Genomic DNA, 16,925 nt, shown 5'->3' with positions numbered 1-16,925 from the left:
GACAACGTGCTGAATATTTTTTCTTTCTGTTGCGGCTCAAAAAAAAAAAAAAAAAAAAAAAAAAGAAGGCATTTAATTTAGATTTATGCCCGAGCTGGTATTGTGACAGGAAAACAGCAGCAAGGCTGCTTGGTTGCTGGCAGGGAGCAAAATACAAACACAGCGAGTCCTGTGGAAAATTATGATATTTGCCGTCTTGGGCCCCAGCTTGGGCTACCATGTTTGCACGCCGCCTGATAAGTTATCGAACAATAAAATAGCCTCAGGTCCTGGAGGAGCCTGTCAGTTTGCCCTGGCCCAAGCCCAAGCGTTGAGGGCATAAGTCGACACACAAAGCAAATAAGGATATGCGCAAATAAAATGGCAATAAATCAAAACGATTGACGATCTCGGGATGCGGCTGGCCTCACCGATTAAGGCCTCAATCTCAATCTGAGACATAGTTGCGATTTCTCATATAAATCGTCTTGAGGTCGAAAAGTGATTTTGATTGTTATTTGTCTGGCCACACAGTCAGTCAATAAGGCAATCAGTTGTTGTTGCTGTTGCTGCTCTTGTTATTCTTGACTAAGTGCTTTAGTCGCGAAATATTCCATGAAATGTATTTATTGCTTTTACTTCACTGTAAACATTGTTGCTCATAATTTATGCCAAGTTGCATGCATGGCAACCGAAATCAATGCAGCGGGAATGGGGCCAACAGTTGGGGGAGTTGCCGTCTGCCATTGTCAATAAAGAAACTTCATTATAAATTATCCAACTGACAGTTGCATTCAGACGCCAGAGTAGAGAATAATAATAATAACCAGACGCCAAGAAGGCGCGGGAGCGACCCATCCTAAGTGAATGAATTGCAGCTCTTACCCACACCGGAGATTGTTTCAATCTGCTTAAGCGACAAAGACAAAGATCGAAGTCCAAAATCGAAGACCAAGCCCCTAGAGGCGGCAATCGGCTGCCAAGCAACCAGCAATCAATCCAACCATTTACAATCATTTTTCTCTGACATACTTAATGGTCATTGGAAATGATTGTTGTGTTAAAAATTGTTGTATAATTGTGCGGAAATGGTGGTGGGTTGGCTGACTGCCCACCACCCACAAATCTGCTGCACTTTCGTTCGCAATTCAGTTCTAAAGAGCCACAGACGTTGTCAGAATACGATGAATCACTTAACAAAAAAAAAAAATCAAATGTCGCATCGTGAAGTTAAAAGCTTTATGCAAATCTTTTTTGTCATTATTTTCCCTTGGCTTGGCTGCTTACTGAATGAAAATTGTATCGACCGTAGGATCTATCCATAGAATGCAGAAAATTGTGGGTGAAAAGTGGCAGGGCGAAATGGCTTGGGAATTTGCCAGTTAAATGAAACTTGAGTAAAGTGTTTACAATTAGGTGCAATTGTTTGCAAGCAAATTCTACTAGCACTTGAGTTAAGTACATTGCAAGGAGCATGATTGGAATAATGCACAGCTCAAAATTGATAATTTACTGTTCACTGTCAGTTTGATATGAAGCAATGGAAAATGACTTGCTAAAGTGGCTTAAGGACTAAAATTTAAAGCATTAGATTAGGGCCATTTAGAGAGGTCTGAAGAAATGTCTAAAGTTGTGGCAATTACTGGATTTCAGATAATCAATTTCTTTATTATGCTTCGATATAGACATTACAAGTAAGTCTTATTTTTATTTTGTTTGTTTTTTTTCCTTATATCATTTAAAGGGTATGAGGACAATTAGGAAGGCAAGTCTGGCCATTACCGCCGCCCACGTTTTATGGCTGACATTTTAAAATATATTAAAAATAAAAAACAAGCAGGAATATAAGAAGAACAAATTGAAATGCGTGCCAAGAGGCGTACTCGTTTGCTTTATTGGCACCAGCAGCCAAAGCCGACATCGGCATTGACATCTCCCTTTTCTTTTTTTTTTATTTTTAGGTGGAGGTGACTGCGGTTACTGGACATTAGGGCGGCCGCCGTTGTCGTTGTTGTCGGCGTCGCTGGCATTTGAGCCCAGCGGTTGCCATTGCCAGAAGCCAGGCCCCAGGCTCTAGGATCAGGCGTACGAGCATTATGTTGGAGCGTGTACATGATATGGCGTCATTAAATACACATTACCATGCAGGAAGATGGGGCCATGGGATAGGGAGGTGTCGATAAGGATACGGGCAGCGGGCAGTAGCCACAATGCGTTGACTGAAGCAGCAACAGTCGAGCAAATGGCTATTAAAAAAAGAGAGAAAGGAAAAATATAAAAGGAAGTAGCCCACAAGTCAGACAGAGGCAGCAACACAGACACACTCACAGGAGGAAATGGTGGAGGTTGAGGGAACGGCAGACATAACAAATTACAGCATTTCGACAGCAGCAGCGGCAGCGGCAGAAGGAGCATCATGTTCTGGTGCTGATGGTGTTGCCATCGTTCAATGGGCACCAAAGGCATTGGCACCAATAGCCACTGTGTCTGCGATGGTGACGGCGACGGTGACGGTGACGGTGTTCAGTTTCAATTGTGCTCGTAAACGTGGATCCAAATTGGCTCCAAGCGAATAATTCATATGAAACACTTTCGCACCGTGCGCGCCTTGCCATTAGCCGGGATTCCCTTACAGAAGCAACCTTCCTGCTCTAACCGCTCTCCAACACTAGCCGTGCCCGGTTACGCCCCATATAACCCCACGATTGCATTTACAGCAAATTATTTATGGCTGCGGCAGACACGAACAGGAAGCGAATATGCGCTGCCAACTTTACGTCTATCAATATTTTATGAAACTCTGTCTGCAGGACGTCCCAATCGCAGCCGCAGACAACGAAGAGAGCGAGAGTGCTTGAGTAGGACTTGGTCTAGAATGTTGGGTATCAGCTTGCCGCCTGCTGCCTGTCGATATCCGGTTAGATGAGTATCTAAATTGCCTTTACTGTTGATGAATTAGCGCCGGCTGCCGGTCCTAGATCAGAAAGAGAGCGAGAGAAGGAGAGCAAAAAGGGCGACATGAGGTTGAAATGGCTGCCTGGCTCCGTGCCTGTTACTATAAGATAAGCCACCACATCAATGCCTTCAGCCTTATAATAGAAATTTCAATTTGTTTTGAATGATTTCATGCACATCAGCCATAGAAGATGCCAGGCACTACGACCTTGCTAAAAAGGCCAAACTCATGGTTCACATTGATTGGGAAGTAAAGGAGCAACAAGGTGCGTTAATTCATCAATAAGTATGAATATTTCCTGGCAATCTGATCAATGATTTGTTTATTCTGCAGATGGATCCCAGTAGACTTTGAAAATATATATGTAGAAAATTTTATGTTTGAAAATTTCAAGTGAAAACTATGATTTCCCGTAAGGAAGTAGTTGCCATAATACTTTTACTAACTGCGGTATGTTGGTGGTATTTTTTTGGGATTTTGAACTTATTTGATGGCATTGTTTTTTCTCAGCTTATTTGTATACTCAATGCTGCTGTCTTTAGCAACATTCTGCCTACATATACAAGTTACGAACAATTGTCTTTGCAATGTGTTAACATTGCCACAGCCTACATTTGCCTCTTATATGCCCTGAGTACTTGGATGTATCATTCCAATTACGCAAGAGTCAGGCTACAGATGCGTTTAGTGGTAGGTGGAATAACTATCTATTTTTTTCTATGACTAAATAATTGTGTTCCTTTCCACAGCTTATTATCATGCTGCTAATTATGTTTGTGTCCAATGTGGTGGCTTTTGTTTATTATATGCGCGCTTTAAGTACGTTCTTTTCGGAATCCTCCACTGATACCAGTGAAATTTTTACGGCCTTTGATGTTAAATGCAGGACAATTACATTAGTTCTATCTGTAATCACTGTTATACTCCTTTTTATTGTGGCTATGACTGTTAGCCTTACGGTGCTAAAGAAGCAACAACAAGGTATCACCAAAACTTTCAGGGACAATTCTTAGCTGTGACTCTTAAAGAATGTTTACCAATTGATGTCCTGACTCTCATTCCTTTTGATTCCGATGAAAAAATGGTTATTGCTAGTGCTCCTGGCGGACGAGTAACGTTGTAATAATGTGCGAGTGCATACAAAATTTTGGGTTTCCTGCTAACTTTTCGTGTCGTTGCAATGTGGCGCCGTCATTGCAATAATATAAATATTATGCGGCACCAGCACCACGCCCCACGATATTCGCAGTCCAGGTGAGGACTGTCTGTGCAGTTTCTTTTTGCAGGTGATAAAAAAAGAAACGGAATGTGTGAGAATAAAATAATGATGATTACCAGTACGAAGAGCAAATGCTCTTAAACTACGCAGTGTGTATTCAGTATGTGAAATGAATCATATAGATGATTGTCGTCTTTGCCTATCTCTCATAGAAAACATATAAACTCGGCTCGTAAGGTTAATCAAAAGCAAATGAATTTTATTATTATGCGATTTTTATACAGTGTCATAAAAATTGATATAACTTTTCTTTAGCCAAGAGTATACATAAATATATCAGTAGAAGCGCCAGTCCCGGCAAGTCATCGTCTTTATCAAGTCTGAGAAGGAAAAACTCATAATACGCACACACACATATCAGAAGCATATATGTATGTATTGCATTTTGCATAATGAAAATGCGCAGACAGAACAATTTTTCAGTGCCACACAAACGAAGTTAAATATCAACTTAAAGGCTTCGCGAAAATAACTTTTCAAGCGTAAAAAGTTAAAGTTAAGTTTTTCACAAAACAGGCGCAACTAAAGTTGGAGGCGGGGCACATGGGCAAAAGGGAACGAGTCGGGGCAAGGCAAGCTAATTACGCTCGAATGGTTTGCCCATCAAAAGTGACATTCCGGCAAAGGCAGCCAAACTCAAGACATCGCAGGGCAAGGGCTTACAATAAAATTTCCAGTTAAATTATTGCCGCGCCGCTGCCAAAAACAACGCAGAAAACTGACTCGAAAGTAATTCGAAATTTAATTGCGTATAATTTAGAATGGCGAAATGTTTGCGTGCGTTTAATTAACTGAAAAATAAAACAAACGAACCCAAAAACAGAAGAGAAAAAAAAAAAAAAAAGCAGAAGTAAGCCGAATGGCAGCAACTGCCGGAAATAAAACATTTTCAAGGGACTGATTTAACCATGGACAATGGCGAAGTGTCTATACCTTTGACTAAATTGGGAACAATAAAACTAAACTAATTCAACTAAACCAAGAAGTAACTAATATTAAAACTTTTAAAAACGTTTCCATTTACTTTTAAAGGACCTAAGCGGTTTTTCTTAGCATACTTTTAGGCACTTGCTTATAAAGTAACTTATTCAAGTATTTAAATTGTTGAAATACGTGAATCTGGACTTTTCCTTTATTGTCTTTCCCGTACAGATTGAATATATAGTCTCTGCTTTGTATAACAAAAGCAATATTCCCCACATTTATTAGGGTATACCCGAAAAAAAACAGCGAAAATGTTTAATGTTAAATGCCAACTAATTAAATTTCGGGCATGGCATGACAGTCGAATTTCAGTCGGCTACTGAATTCAAAATTTATTGTTGCATTTAATGGCCCAGCGCATGCGGTTGTCCGTGTCCTTGGTATTATTGTAGCTGTCTTTTTGAATGAGGTTGTTTCTTTATTGCGTATACGCAGTGTATTACGAGTAAACTGTTTTTAACATGCAAATAACGAAATAAAAGTGGACAAAACTGGCTAAAATATGTTGGTAGTTGGTAGGTTGTATTGCAATAACAAATAATCAAATGATCCAGAACCACACGCACCACAAATACCACATACACCACTGAACTGCTCTGCATGTGATTGTCGTAATGCTGTGTGTGTCGGTGTGTGTGTGGGTGAGTTCACTGTGGTCAGCAGGCCAAATGAAGCCAATAAATGTTAATACTAGCACGAAACTTAATGCCCCTTTTCACAAACACACACACACACACACAGAGAGACAGATAGTCAGATAAACGGACAGACACGCACACAAAAATGGACAAATTACGATAACAGCCCACAATAAATGTAAGCGAAAAATTGCGTGAAAAAGTCACTCATGTAAGCCGATAAAGATTGAATAATATTTTTACATATTAACACGTCATTATTAATGCTTGTCGCACTTATTATTTACATTTATATAAAGTTGATTTACTTGAAATAATTTACATATGTACGTAAAGGTGTTATTTATTTTTATATACAGGGTATTTTCAGCACTCAAACTCAATCGTTTACTCTGCCATAAGTGGACCAATGCATTGCCATTAAAAATACTTTTAGTGTGTGTGTGTGTTTGTGTACAATTATTGAAATTTTTGGTTTGCGTTTTTTTCGGTCTTTTTATTCCTTTAATTATGTAAAACGAGAACAAATGTGGGTCAATTAATGGCCATGCCAACAATTGTTGAACTTAACAATTTAAAGCTTGCTAGGGCCAATAGCAAACAATTGGCAGAAATTGAAATGCCAATCAGCCAAGGGCGAATCTCTGGCCACTGTCATTGCAATTTGCTGCACTGGTTCATTGTACGCATAAATTATGCTGCCATATGTCAGGCAACTGGACTCCGCCATTCAAAATATACCCTGTATAAATGGTGTGAGAGTATGTCAAGTTCAATAAAAAGATGGAATAAGCTAAACAAAAAAATTATGTAAAAAACAAGATAAGGTTTAACAATTTGATAAGTTTTTCAGCAATTCCAGAAGCTCGTGCTATTATTAGTCATATGTTTAAATTGGGTATAAGGGTATCAGGATGATGAAAAAACTTTAATTTTACAGAGATTGTAATTTTTTTTCCTCCTTTTTTTGCGGCATTTTGAGACTGTCAAGTGCTGCTGTGTATGTGTGTGTGGGTGTGAGTTAAAATTTACGAGCTCTGGACGGGGGTAGTAACAGCTTTCGTCTAATTGCCGTTGGCATTATGCCAAATGTCTGTAGTACAAACATTTGATGCTTACCCACGACCATTAAAGTTTTGCAGCAAAACCATTGCAATGAAATGCAATGCAATACAATACCCTGCCTTCAGCGATCAATCAATCAATCTAACAGCTATCAATCAATTGCAGATATTGGTTAATTTTCATAGCCCAAAGCTATTCTGCGTATAAAATAACCCATTTGATTTTCCAAATACTAAACAGAAGGGAAGTTAGCCTGTAAAAAAACAAACCAAGTAGGCTGTCGTAATCATAGTTATATTTTTATTCCTGAGAAAATCATTTTGCTTTCTCACTCAGTTGCTACACGTTATAGTCAGAATTTTCACAATTTTCTTTATTTTTACTAAAATGGACGTAGCTAGCCCTAATCAGGATAGATGCAAATTGCGGAATTATGAAGAAAATCGAGATGGTAAGTAGAAAAGAGTAACGATGGGAGTTGATAATTAATTATTGGCATATGCTTATGGTCAAGATGACATAGATGGAACTGAATCGGATAGCGATACGTTATTTGATGAGACTGGAGAAGAATCTAGCGAGAATAGTCTCGAAACTATTGAGGAACATGACCTGGAAATTACAGATAATGATGGCGAGGATAACGATAATACTTCCACGGACTCAACAACAGTTAATATGAACAGTGATGGTACCAACAACGGCGCTGATGAAGGAGATCAACATCGTCTATTGACTAGATTCCAAATGAACAATCACCATTTGGCTCCTTATGTTTGCAACGTTTGCAAGGGATTCGTACGGGGAGCCGTCATAACCATATGCGGACATTTATTTTGCTGGACCTGTTTGTGGCCACTGCTGGCGCGTCTCGATTATCCGAATTGTCCTCGCTGTCTGCGACGTCTGAAACTGCACGAAGACATTGTGCCCTTTCATGGCGAGGGACCCCATGCCGAGGCCACCGATGCTAATGAAGTTGCCCAGCCGGGAAATGTGGAACGCCCGTCGGGCGTGTATCTAAGCGAAACTCATCCAGAATGGTTCGCTGTCAATGAACTCGAACGTCTTGTCATAAATGTTCTTATCGAAAGTGAGACAGAAAGAAATCTATACGATGTGCTCCTAAAGATTCCAGTCAATCATCCACTTATTGCATCCTGTATAAAGATTCTGAATGGGCTTCAGTTTTCCCTTGGACTAATAATGTTCATTCTGTGGGGCTTATTTTCATTGAATTAACGTAACTGAATTTCATTCCACAAGACGGAAACAACTCATCTGAGTTTATAAGGAGTTTCATATAAAGCAAATAATATATTATTGTTTCTCGACTTTAGTTAATCTTACATTTGCCAAATATCTACGAAATAAATCGACGTAAATTTCTGTATATTTTTGAAGCACCCAACTAAATAAATATAACTTTAGCTGCAAATTACTTACTATTATTGTTGCCAACATCTGGAAGCAGCAAAGCAACGTCCAGGCCAAGTGCAAAAATATTTTACAAAGTCGCCAGCAGGCTTAAGTTAGTTGTTGCATGCCCCAGATGGCCAGAGAAGCCTCGACTTGGCCATGGCCAGCTGAAACAATACATTCTACAAATATTTACGCAAAACTTGGAAGAAGCTTTAAAGTGAAGAAGTTTCATGCAAAAGTTATTTCATTCTTTCCAAAGATGTTTTAATGGCTTAATTATAGTCAAAGTCGGAAAGTCGGTCAATTAATTATGGTTACGAATTGGTGTGGCGAACAATGGATGCATCAGTCACCTTGCTGCCGGTTTAACTCAATCAACTGACGGCATTAAGGCGTTTACCGCGGTTTCATGGCCATTTCACAGTAGCCTTGAATTTCATTCGGGCCAATATTTATCATTAATTAGGGCTATGCCGTGAGTTGCCTCATATAAAGGTATAAAGGCTTTTGGCGTCGCCAAAGCCGGGCGTCAAAAGTTAATGCGTCAGAGTTACGTGAAGATTGTAAAGGCGACACAACGGGCAATGGCAAACTACAACTACAACTACCACGACATGAACATGGACAACTGGCAGCTTCTGCATCCTGTGATTCTGCTTTATTATTGCAGCTTAAATGGCATTTGTTGGCTTCATGTGTGCGTGCAGAAAATCCATTGCCTGCCTTTTGGGAAAACATGGCAATGGCCCCAAGCCTCGGTACAGACCAGACACCAACACAGCATCGCACAAAATTGATGCGTTTTAAATTGCATTAAATTTCATGCAACTTAATCCTCGACACTCTCACACAGACACGATCCTAGGGCGCCAAAGGCTTCTCTTTCCCCTTGGCGTTTCTTTTCGTTCAGTCGTTCGTTCGGTTGTTCGCTCGCTCTGTGCAAATTAAATTAATTTTGTTTGTCTTGTTCTTTGGCATCCGACGGCAGCTGGAGAATTATGTCTAGGTAGTTACACCCATACACCACACCCTACCACACCAAACACACACACACATACAAATGAAGCAACTAACTAACTAACTACATAGTTGAATCTACGAAGCTCGATTTCTGCATGAAATATGCCAATAATGAACTTTCAGTTTTAGCTAGTTTTATGCTTCCAGACATTGATGGTTGGGCAATTTCTTGAGGCAACTTTGATCGAGATGCATCAAGTGGCGGCAAGGCAAACATTTCTCGGTAATTAAATGAAATGAGCGAGAGCAGCTCATCAGCAGGCAACACGACAACGAAATAGAAAAGGAAATCGGGTGAATGGGAAATGGCAAAATGCAAAAGGCAGAGCTCAGAAGAGGAGAGGAGAAAGCGCCATCATTAAAATCTTCCGCTGACTGCACAACAAAGCGTAAGTAAATTGCTTGGCAAGTAAATGTGTGTGTGTGTGTTTGTGTGTGAGGTTTATGTATGTATTTGTTGAAGTACTTAGCTACTTTTTCTGTTTTTTAGGCCGCTTTGACTGACATTTTGCTCAATTTATGCTGCCATGTAACACATGACGTATACATAATTACATTTACCGTACGCATTCCCCAAATTGTAAAAGTGACAGAGAGTAGAGCAGGGTCAGGCAGCAGCAAGAGACACCAGAAACTGCAACAAAACTATTATATGTCATCAAGCAAAGGGGATCGGTCGGTGCAAATGGCTGGCCACACAATTTTGGGCGGCTGCTGCATCATTCTGTCTTGCCAGCGGCAGTAATTTTCATTTCAATTATAGTATCTGTCGCCCAGGCATTCGAAGAAGAAAGGAGAAAAGGAGGAAGCGCGGAGAGTTACGTACAATTGGGGATCCTGGCTGTGGCTTTTATTCATTACATAATTACTGTTGTGTTTGCATTGCGGCAGTGGTCCCTTGGGGGAGAGAAGGACATTAGTTAGTTGCCAGTGGATGTGATTATGAGTAATTGTCAAGGTTAGTTAGAGAACTGAGGCTCAACTAAAGCCGATTGCCAAGTGAATCCTTATAGAGAGAATAATATGCATAACTCCATTTAGACTATTGTTATTAGACAAATTCAACTTCTTGGAGTGCTTAACGCACTCAATGCCCATAAATATATGCCCATTGTTGGCACACATTTTTTTGCCTCATACGACAATGTACAGACATTTACAGTGCTAGACAATGCCAGACACACACACAGACACAAACACACACACAAAGACACAGAGTCACACTGGGTCTTTGTCTCCCTCTCTACATTATGCGCAAAATGGCATGCACTATGCACACTTCCGTTTCCGCTTTTTGGGCTTTGCAGGCGTTGCAATTGTCGCTTGTTGCAACGACAGTCCAAATCTCCGCCTCAGTCGTCTCCTGTGTGTGTGCGTGTGTGTGGGTGTTACAGTCTGGCGCACATGGCGTATACTTTATGCATAACTAATGGCTTCTTAGTATATATTGTTTAATTTATCAAGCATGAATTATTTATGTCGATCTCCATGTCGTCCAATGCAATAAACTGAATGGCAAAACTTCACCAAGAGAGTTACCAACCGCCTACACTGAACACAATGCGTTTGTGCATAAGAAGGCATACGCCAAAGATACAGAAGCTCATTTCTTTTTTGTATTTCAAAGTGTATGGGTCACATGGATATGTAAATATATTTCGTTATTGTTTGGCCTGTCGAACAAATCAAATTTATGTGCCCTTTTACAAGGATGTAGAGAGTTCCAAATGGCTGGTGGCCATTTTGCCATAATAAATTGTTGTATTGTTGCTACCGGCAAGTTATTGCAACTTGTTTCCAAATGAAATTTTCAATTGAATTGTACATTGTGCAGGTGTCAAGCACTTTAATCTACTAGTAGTTGGCCGGATTAATTGCTGATAACAATTTAAGCTAGTCAAAAAGGTTATATAGGGGTTAAATGGAATACCAAGGTGAACTAACAAGCAAATCCAAAATAACTTTCAGGAGCTGAGTTTCCAATGAAACAGATTCATAGAGAGAAAAAGAATCAACCTCAGACATTTCGATGTGCTTACCACCTATGCATAAGCCTTATTGTATATAGATAACGTGTCTATTCAGACGAAAACTGATATGACTTCAAAAAATAGATGCAAAAGGCGGTGACAGAGACACCAACAACAAGAATAACCCTTGTCTTTGTTGTGTTAAGTTGGACAAAAGCTAGATAGAAGAAGGAAAAAAAAACTGTTGCATACTTTTATGGCACGCTATCCCACAAGCCAACAGAAAAGACCAGACATTCAGTTTCTCGCTCCTGCTTGACGCTTATCACCGCAAAAGTTTTTCCCCATTCTGGGACTAAAGTCAGACCAGGAGTCGTCGGTGACTCTGGACGCCTGATGCCATGCCATGCGATGCGATGCCATGTGCCAGGTCTGTCAACGCAAAAAGTTTTGCAGGTTGTCAGGAGTTTGATCTTTAAAAATTCGCCATTAAATTATATATTGCATTTGGGAGCAGGGAGATCAAGAGGGAGAGAGAGTTCTTTGATTGTTATGGCTCAGATTGGCACAAGCCGCTCGAATGCTGTCCAAAGTTTTGCAGTTTTAGTTTTAATTGCCATTATGCTTATGTAATTATAAGTGAAGGCCAATTTTATATTGCCAAATGTTTGCAATTCAAGAAAATATCCAATTAAAGCTGGAAAATGTCAATGCAAATGCCAGAATTCCAATGCGTTATACTACTTTACTTTTGACTATCGGATCGGCCCTAAGCCAATATAACAATTCCCGCATTTGCCACTAATTTTGGGGTCAACATTTTTGGGTGGTTGGCTTTTACATAAATTGAATAGCCGCTTCCCATAGCGAATGTCTGGCCATTCCCTAGAGTGAGTGGGGGAAAGCCATTTAACTTTTAATCCATCAAAATGCTTTCGACAACCCTGTCGCCTTTTTTCAATGTCAATGAGTATAAAAGAGAATTATTTTAACGCCACGATAAAAGCAACAGAGAAAAAACAAAACCCCTCGAGAGAGCGAGAGAACGAGAGGGGGGGAGGAGAAAAGCAAAAATTGAAACACAAGAAAATGGAAAATGGGAAAAAATAACAAAATGAAAAGAAAATCCAGACAGACAACAGACCGCCTGTCTGCCACATCCATGTCGATCCCAGGCTAAAGGCACCTCTCGTTCTATTCCAAGTATTTTGCATTTTACATTTTACATTTCACATTTCAAGCAAATGAATTCGCTTTACCCCCAAGAGACAATGAAGCGGCGGCGCGACTTGCGACGTTGTTGTTGCTGTTGCCGAGAATTGTTATAAATCTGAGCGTAATTGTGTAAAACTTTTTGGCAAACGCAAGTGAATTTCGTTCCTTTTTTTCTGCCTTTTTCTGGGTAAATTGGATTATAATTTATTTTAATTGGCGAAGAGGCAAATGCATGAAGAAAACGAGCAAGCAAACAAACAAACCGGCAAACAAATAGGCAAACAACAAGTAGGTACCAGTTAACAAAGGACTGAAAAGAATGGAATCCAAAGGTCTATCTACGTATCTGTCTGGATGCATACGTATGCCCGACAAGTCGGGATGGGGCCCAAATGAAAATTAGCCACAAAATTACGCAGTCTGATGCCGCTTTCATTAGTCTAATTGTGACTCTTGGCCAGGCGTGCGTACGAAGCCTACCCGGCTCAGTGAGTGAAAGGTAAGGCCTTTTGGCCCAAAAAGGTTTGGACACAAAAGCCGGCACGAAACGATGCGTGACAGTGTTAAATTGTAACCCCAAGTCGTTCCCTTTCCCTCTGGGTGTGTGTTTGGATGTGTGGCTTTTAATTAGAGGCAAACAAAAGGAGGCGCACACCTTTCACAACTTTAGGCTCAGTTACATATTAACATATGAAGGCAAATAAATGAATATGTGCGTTTAGACGGTAACCCCAAAGCTGAAATGGCCAACTGCACAGTCTTTGACACAGCCAAGCCAAAGTCCAAAGAGCAAGGATACGCTCGGGTGTGCAAACTATCCAAAATATCTGGCCACAATTAGGCGACTTAGTCAGACCAGGTACCAGAGTGTACGCTAGTAGATGTTATTGTGCCACTTTCAGCCACTACGCCAAAGGAATGTGAACAGAACTCTGAATACCAAGACAAACAACCATGCCAGCCACTCTACACAAATACACTCACAAGTTTCTAGAAGTTTTCAACTTCTATGGTTCTAACTTCAGCTCGAATACATATACGGAGAAGTGGGTGGTGAACATGAGCACGTTTGACTGCTTTTAACCTTTTGGTTACATTTGTTTTGTGGTTCTGAATGATGACGTTGTTTTTGTTAGTGTAGGAGGTGGTGCTTCTGCAACTTATACACCATGTTATATTGTAAATTGCACTGTTGCTTTTTCCCCCAATTGGTTTCATATGTCAGTTTTGATTCCAAATGTCAGCATATTCATCATTTTAGAACCACAAAAACAAAGCAACTGGTAAACTTTTACTGAACTAATTTCCAAACAGGTTTTAATTAGTTAGTAGTTTGTTATAAGTTACAGAATTTAATACTAAATGGTGGAAAAATAATTGACTTAATCGTAAATTCAGTAATAGAGTAAATAATTTGCCGTTATATGGAACTTTAAGGCAAATTATTAAATTATTGTTGTTAACTTGTCTTAGCAAGTTAAGTTTTCCTTTTTGGCAGTCTGTATTATGAGTTAAAAGAAGTTTCCAATCATTTAAAAAATTTTCCAAAAATGAATACTTAGATCCAAAATAATAGAATACTAAAAATTTGTAAACATAAATTAAATGATTTTAATTTTCATAAATGTAAAGATAAGAAACGATTTTCTGAGTTAAATCTGTAAGAATTTATATGTATATAACGACATTAACTGATTCTACAAATGCCGTTAACATGAAGTCTAATTAAAGCACATTCAAAGTGGAAATATTGCGGCTTATTCATCGTAAGAGAAAGACACCAACCACAAAGTCTTGCAGGTTTATGCTCGAATTCAACACTCAGAATCACTTGCTGTCATACAAAAAAAAAAATACATTTGTAAAGTCAGTGGCGGATGTAACGGTTAATTTGCAGAGCAAGAACTGCGACATAAATTTATTCACTTTCTACCGCCAAATAAATAAAAGTTTGTTTAGGATTTAAAATATTTTTATACTTACCTGAAAGTAGTTCTCATATCCAAAAAGAAATGAGAAGAGAACTAATAAAGACTTCAACAGTTATAAGAGAGTACGCTAATCATCCAATTAGATTTTGTTTCCAATGTGTAGAAGAAATTTTACTATTGGGATTTGAAGGCATCAGACAATTTATTCTACAATAAAAATATATGAAAAGTGTATATAATAATAAATAATAATATATAAAATAATAGTAATTGTTTACTTACATCATTTCTGTACGATCAGCCACTTTCACATTATTACGTCACTTTTACCGGCAGCTGCCGGCAACCGAACTGGACAATGCACCCCCGCAAACTGATCTCCGCCGCCTTGAGTGCAGGTTCTTTTATAGGCACAGCATAGAGCGGGAGAAGGTGAATAAGAAGAAGAACTATTGTGCTCTCATGCTCTATCTCACATGTGGAGCCACATGATAGAGCAGAAGAAGGTGAAAAAGAAGAAGAACTATGGTGCTCTTTCACTCTATCTCTCAAGCATATGGGCGGGCAAATATGTAAGCACAGCTTAGAGCGGGAGAACGTAAAAAAGAAGAAGAACTATGGTGCTCTCTCTTACATGTGCAAATGTGTGGAGCTGCAGCGAGTGAGACTGAGAGTGAGAGTGGTAAGCAAAGAGAGCAAAATGCATTTGGCATATGGGAGTACAAAACTGCAAAATGAATGATTTGGCGAGTGAGTTAATGAGTGAGCGAGATGGGGAGAGTGAAAAACTTTTGCTTTCTGATCGATGGCGTGATAGAAAAAGAGGGGACGGAATGTGCGTGGCATCGGTTACAGTTGTTGGCAGAGTGAGAAAATACAGGGCAAATAGCTTTTTTACCGCCATTAGATCCGCCCCTGATAACTACGTGTGTACAAATGGAAATGTTTCTCCTTTTTTATACTTCTTATATACAACACTCAAACTGTGTGCCTTCTGCAGTGGATGGGGATGAGGGCTAATTGAAAAGCTTTGCTCTTCACATTCAAATCAGCTGGAATCAATTAAAAATTCAACATTTGCTCATATGTCAGTTATAAAACATATTCAGGCAATTCCCCAGTGGTTAAACCCTCGCCCTTAAAAATGTTTATAAATTTATGCACCCTCCGAAACTAATTTTTGCCAATTTCAAAATGGGGGAGAGTTTCCATGTTAATCCAGCACCTCCTCATCCCCCAATATTGATGCTCCATATTGCCATGTTTTTTATTCGCATATTCTCGTCCGAATCCCCAGGTCCGAGTGGTATTGGGGGGCAGTGGCGTGCAGTGACCTCGACTATATTTTGCAGTTTCAATTGCCCTTTTTCATGGTAAGTGTAAGTGCCATTTAAATGCAGCTCACAGCCATGATTCTCACCTTGCGGATTCGACCCAGAAGAAGAAGTTAGATCCATAAATTCCAGAAGTTGCCATTAAAAATTACAATCGCTGACAGCAGGCACGTTTCGGAGCAGAGCTCCCTTGCCACAGCCCTGAGTATTTTTGGTCTTCTGTGTGTTTCCGTTCGTGTTCCATTTATTTATTTATTTATGTGTGTGTGTGTGTGTGAGTGTGTGTAGGCTTTGGCATTGTGTGTATTTACTTATTTTGTCATACGTGCGCTCAAATAAATATTTGCAATTACGTACACACAAAAATATCCTTTATATATATGTTTCATCTGACTAGGATGTATCACACAAGAGGAAAAAAAAAGTGTGTCATCAAAGGTGCCTGCTGGGATTTTCGGTTGCTGCCTCATAATTGTTTGCTCTCAGTTTAAGCGCCTCGACGAAGGAAAAAAAAAATGTAAATAAATCTGTGGAAATTTTCTTTTTTTTGCAGACGATGCGTCGTCCTTGCCTTGCGATTTCCATGTACATTAAATATTTGATTTTGTATAAATTTGCATTTACATTACGGGCGAAACCGACGAAAGAAACACATGGCAAATTGATTGCTTTTACGGCTCATTTTGCCAAACGCATTCGCTCGTTAAGGTATTTATTTCATCTCAGCACCACATAAAGATGATGTGATATTGCCGAGTGATGCTTTAAGGTTCTACACCTTGGAATTCAATTATATGCGGAGACTCACCCAGCTCATGGACTGACTACAAACACTACATTGTTCAACTAAATAGTTAGGACACCCAATCCACCCACATTCCATTGCTGTTGCTGTTGATGGTGTGCGTGAGTCATAAATTGATTTTGCCCGCTGAGCTAGTCGCTGGCCTTTTGTGTAAGACTTCGTTTTCGATTTAATCGCTCCTTTTGACGCCTTGTTAATACCCTCAGTCTATGTTGTTCTTGCTGTTGATGTTGTTGTTGTCGAGGATCCAATGAACCGAATGGCATGCTTAATGCATTTGGAGTGCTACGACGATTTCTAATTCGTTTGGCGTTTCCCCTGATGGGA

At 39.6% G+C, this 16,925-nt stretch overlaps 2 protein-coding genes across 2 annotated transcripts in view; one reads left to right on the top strand and one right to left on the bottom strand.

Annotated features, from left to right (window-relative positions):
- 2mit overlaps positions 1 to 14,826 on the bottom strand; it is a 66,859-nt gene extending 52,033 nt beyond the window's left edge. Inside the window, exons 1-2 of the mRNA XM_068301546.1 lie at positions 14,742 to 14,826; positions 14,512 to 14,666 (exon numbers count right to left, since the gene is read on the bottom strand). The gene's annotated coding sequence lies outside the window, so the exon portion shown is untranslated. The remainder of the gene's footprint in view (positions 1 to 14,511; positions 14,667 to 14,741) is intronic.
- Positions 7,193 to 8,339, top strand: LOC137585237 (uncharacterized). The gene is made up of 2 exons (XM_068300937.1): positions 7,193 to 7,352; positions 7,416 to 8,339. Exons 1-2 carry the CDS (start codon positions 7,289 to 7,291, stop codon positions 8,141 to 8,143), a joined length of 792 nt encoding a protein of 263 aa, XP_068157038.1. The 5' UTR covers positions 7,193 to 7,288; the 3' UTR covers positions 8,144 to 8,339.
- Positions 14,827 to 16,925: the final 2,099 nt, after the last annotated feature.

This window comes from Drosophila tropicalis, unplaced genomic scaffold (assembly GCF_018151085.1).
Source record: "Drosophila tropicalis isolate 14030-0801.00 unplaced genomic scaffold, ASM1815108v1 contig_878, whole genome shotgun sequence".
Lineage (NCBI taxonomy): Eukaryota > Metazoa > Arthropoda > Insecta > Diptera > Drosophilidae > Drosophila > Drosophila tropicalis.
This window is presented reverse-complemented; position numbering and strand designations above follow the sequence as displayed.